Source organism: Empidonax traillii, unplaced genomic scaffold (genome assembly GCF_003031625.1).
Source record: "Empidonax traillii isolate 1590-97213 ecotype Southwest subspecies unplaced genomic scaffold, ASM303162v1 scaffold608:size386988, whole genome shotgun sequence".
NCBI lineage: Eukaryota > Metazoa > Chordata > Aves > Passeriformes > Tyrannidae > Empidonax > Empidonax traillii.
In genome coordinates this window covers 383,234-386,988 of record NW_020955801.1, presented here as the reverse complement: position 1 = coordinate 386,988, position 3,755 = coordinate 383,234, and the positions used below count along the sequence as shown (strand labels likewise).

Genomic DNA, 3,755 nt, shown 5'->3' with positions numbered 1-3,755 from the left:
TAGGAAGAAATTCTTTACAGAGAGGGTAATCAAGCATTGGAACAGCCTACCCAGAGAGGTGGTGGATTCACCATCCCTGGAGGTTTTTAAGCAGAGATTGGATGTGGCCCTTAGTGCCATGCTATAGTAATTGGAGTTGGATCAGGGGTTGGACTTGATGATCTTGGAGGTCTTTTCCAACCCAATCTATTCTATGATTGTATGAGAGGCCAAATATTTGAACCTTTAGAATCCCTAAAGATGCTTGAAAGGCTAATGATGGACAAGCACTGTTTTGCCCAGTTATATTAATTGTTTTTAATGCTGTTAAGGCAGAATTCCCTGGAGCGTGTCTTTCTGTGAGTCTCACTGGCAATAAATACCCTGAATGGTTACTGTATTTTTGGTCATACTCACACAACCTGGCATTTGGCACCTTTTTTACTGAAGGAGAGGCCTAATGATTGAGAATTTGGCACAAAGTATTTGCGACTGATTTAAGAAATTTGGATCCAGGTCTTTACTTTAGTTAAAATTGCTGAATAATTACAAGATGGCTAAGAGGAGGTTCTTCCAAATATTGCCTGCTAAATAGGGTTTTACTATTTTTCTGCTTAGGAATATGATGAACCTATCTTGAAACATCTGCAGGATATTAAAGTTAAGTTTTCTGAACCTGGACAGCCTATGGTGAGTTTCCTCTGCTTGTTTCTCATGAAGATTGTAGTAGTGAAGTGAACAGCATTCCCAGAGTTTTCATTCAATTCTTTGGCTGTAGGTGTGAGGTTTCTTTCTAAGCTAATATTTTTTATTTAAAAGCTTTGCCTTTTAAAGATTTACCTTCAGCTTTCCTGACCCTTTGCTCTTTTATTCTTAGCCTGGACATCTGTGACATCACTGTAGTTTATAGATTAAAATTCTAGTCAGTTCTGTCTAGTTTTTGCTTTTTCGAACTCAATTTCTGATATAGCTGCTCCTACATATCTGCTTTTCATTTTCAAATGAAAATTAATTGTGGGAAACATTCTAGGTGCTACTTGCATCTCTTTTGATAAAATATTCAATACAGTGATTTGGGGATACTAATCAAAAATGATGATGGATACTGCACTATTGAAAGGCATAGAAAATGTATAATCTTTTATAATTGTACCTAGAGAGCATTGTTCTATTGCTTATTTAATTCACCCAGACTATACTTATTCCCTGAATTCCTTCTGAGAGGGAGGCATGGAGAGAGAAGGATGGAATTAACAGCCTAAACATCCTTTCTTTAAATTTTATCATTGTGGCATTTTTCTTATATTTCATTTTTTTTGTTTTGCCATATGGATTTATAGTCTTCTGACAGTGTCCAAAATAAATGGAAGAAAAGCTTCACTGAAGATTCACTAAAGATGAAGGGACTTTCTCAGAATAGCTTTTAAAGGTTAATACCAGATGAAGCAAAGTTTGTTTGTTTTTTTTAAGTCCTTAAACACTTGAGCTGATAATAGGCAAGAAAGTAGTACAGGCAGAGAAATACTGATAATTAAGTTTCTAAACACTGCTAGGGCTAAAGGAGAGGATACAAGTTTTACGAAGACAATGAATTGTCTAAGCACAAAGTATAGTATTCTAAGAAGTTGGGTCTTTTCAACTTGAAGCCTATCTATTTTGTGGCATTTGGATGATTTGGTAACAATAGGATTTTGTGTTCTCATTCAACTTTGTTTTGCAGTACCTTAAGCTGAAGAATTGCTCTTAAAACATCAGTGGATTTATCTCATCTTGCACTGTTCGTAACCTTTTGACAGCACATTTCTGTAAATAGGTTCCATTCCAGTGCTACATTAAATCCAGTAATGGGAGGCTGACAAATTCCATGTCCCTTCTGTATTTGGAGACAGAGGATGCATTACTAACTGCTTGAGTGAAACCCGTTCTCCAGTTGTGTGTGACTTTTGTCTGAAATCTCTCGCTGTTGCAGATCGTTGCAGCAGTGGCTGCTTTATACTGTAAAAGCTTCACATAATCAGTGTGTAATAAATACACTAATTCTGCGGGGGATTAGGTTTTGCTGCTAAAAGAAGTACATGATAGTAAGGCATTTTCTGAGTTACTGCTGACCCAAAGCCATTAATTGTAGTTGTGGCACTCCAAAAGTGGATTTGCCTGGCTACAGTTAAAAAGTCCTTTCAAGTTCTGTTTGTTATAGCATGTACATAGAAACTTTAATTTGCATGAAGTGTCCGCGATTCTTTCACTGTTTGCTTTTACTTATTTATAATCATGTGAGTAAACTTACATGTATTCTATAATTGTAATTTCTACCTATATATTTATTTGGACATCAGGATCCTCAGCTAGTGTATTCAGACCTGTATATTGCATCTGGGTATAACTTAAATAGCTTAAAAAAGTAAGTTCTCTTTTTTTGAACTTTATGAGAACATAGCAGATAAAAAAACCCAAAGGTATCCAAGTAAAGACTACTGCAACACTTAAAATAGTATGTGAAACTTGAAGCTTCTTGTCTCCTAATTAGCAGATGAACAATGAAATGCTGAAATACATCCTCTGCAGATATTGTTGTCTTGCTAGCCCTGGGGATCCTGCAGTGCCACTGGTAGCCTATTTATAGCCCCAGTGATGGTTTATGGGATTATTTGGGTATGAGTGTTCGTCACTGGTAGTGGATAAGCTAAGTTTGTAACTATTCCCCTGAGCATGTTTGCCAGAGAGAGATTACTCTTAGCTGAAGATGGCCTCCAAACCGTACAGCTGTTTTGAATTACTTTTAAATGGAAGTAAAGCTAAAATCAAATCAGCAATGTGAAGCCCAGACAGATATTCAAGTGTACTTCTGGGTCCCAGTGGCTTCCTTTCCTTGAACAGTGAGCATGGGGTTTGGGAAGGCTTCTGTTGCCTGTAATTTCCATCACTCCTTGACCACTGGCTTTGCAGATTTCAGTCGTTAGGAGGTTCATGAGGCCTTAGAAAGATTAAGGGGCCTTTGGGAGATGAGTGAGGGATAAATGTCTTTGATGAACAGGCTGATGTCTCCAGAGCTGTTTATCCTGTTTGCACATGGATGGCCTTAAAAAACAGGATGGCAAGGCAGGCTCGGTGACAACAGACCATTTTGTGGCCTGCCTCTGAAGACTGCCTGAGGAAGTGTATTCAAGGCTAGTGTTTTTGGCAGTTACACCTGCTGTAGCCTGTCAAGACATATAGAATTGTAGGATTCAGTTTGAGCCAGTGTTCTTTTGCAGGATTTTCTGTTATCAAATGGGAAAATCCCCTCTGGTGCCTGGTGACGTGTACTGTTTATTTAAACTCCTTCAATCTAAATTTTGTTTTAGTCAGAAATAAAGTTTGTTTCAGAGTTGGGAGAGTAACAGAACTGCACGGTGCTATTCTGATGACAAAATGACTCTGGAGTGGCACCATCCCTAGTGCAAGGATGGTGAGAGGCTTCCATAGAAAATGAAACCAAGACTTTTTTCAAAATACCTGTTACTGAGGTTGATTTTAGGACAGCAGTTCTATATGTAAAGGTGAATGAAATGTAGTAATTACCTGATTAGAATTTGAATGTTAGCCATGGTGGTTCTGGCTTCTTGCACTTTCAGAATTGGTTGATGTTCTTAAATTTCCTGCTTCTACTCTAGTTTGAAAGATATGTTTGCCATCAAATTCTCATTTTTTCCTGTATGCAGAGTTGGATTAATGATAACCTATGCTGACGTGTTATTTCAAAAATTCGTGGTAACATAAAATTATAATGGAAATTT

General features: G+C 37.5%; 1 protein-coding gene and 1 non-coding gene across 5 annotated transcripts in view; both read left to right on the top strand.

Moving 5' to 3' along the window:
• The first annotated feature begins 583 nt into the window (after positions 1 to 583).
• LOC114065036 (nucleosome assembly protein 1-like 4) overlaps positions 584 to 3,755 on the top strand; it is a 17,635-nt gene continuing 14,463 nt past the window's right edge. For all 4 annotated transcript variants that reach the window (XR_003572859.1, XR_003572858.1, XM_027898616.1 and 1 more), the window contains exon 1: positions 584 to 669. Coding sequence is in view for 2 of the 4 variants with exons in the window: in XM_027898616.1 (XP_027754417.1) it covers positions 667 to 669 (3 nt within the window). In the remaining 2 variants the exon portion in view is untranslated. The remainder of the gene's footprint in view (positions 670 to 3,755) is intronic.
• On the top strand, positions 1,750 to 1,870 carry LOC114065042. Its single transcript, XR_003572860.1, has one exon. It is a non-coding gene; the product is annotated as a small nucleolar RNA SNORA54 (small nucleolar RNA).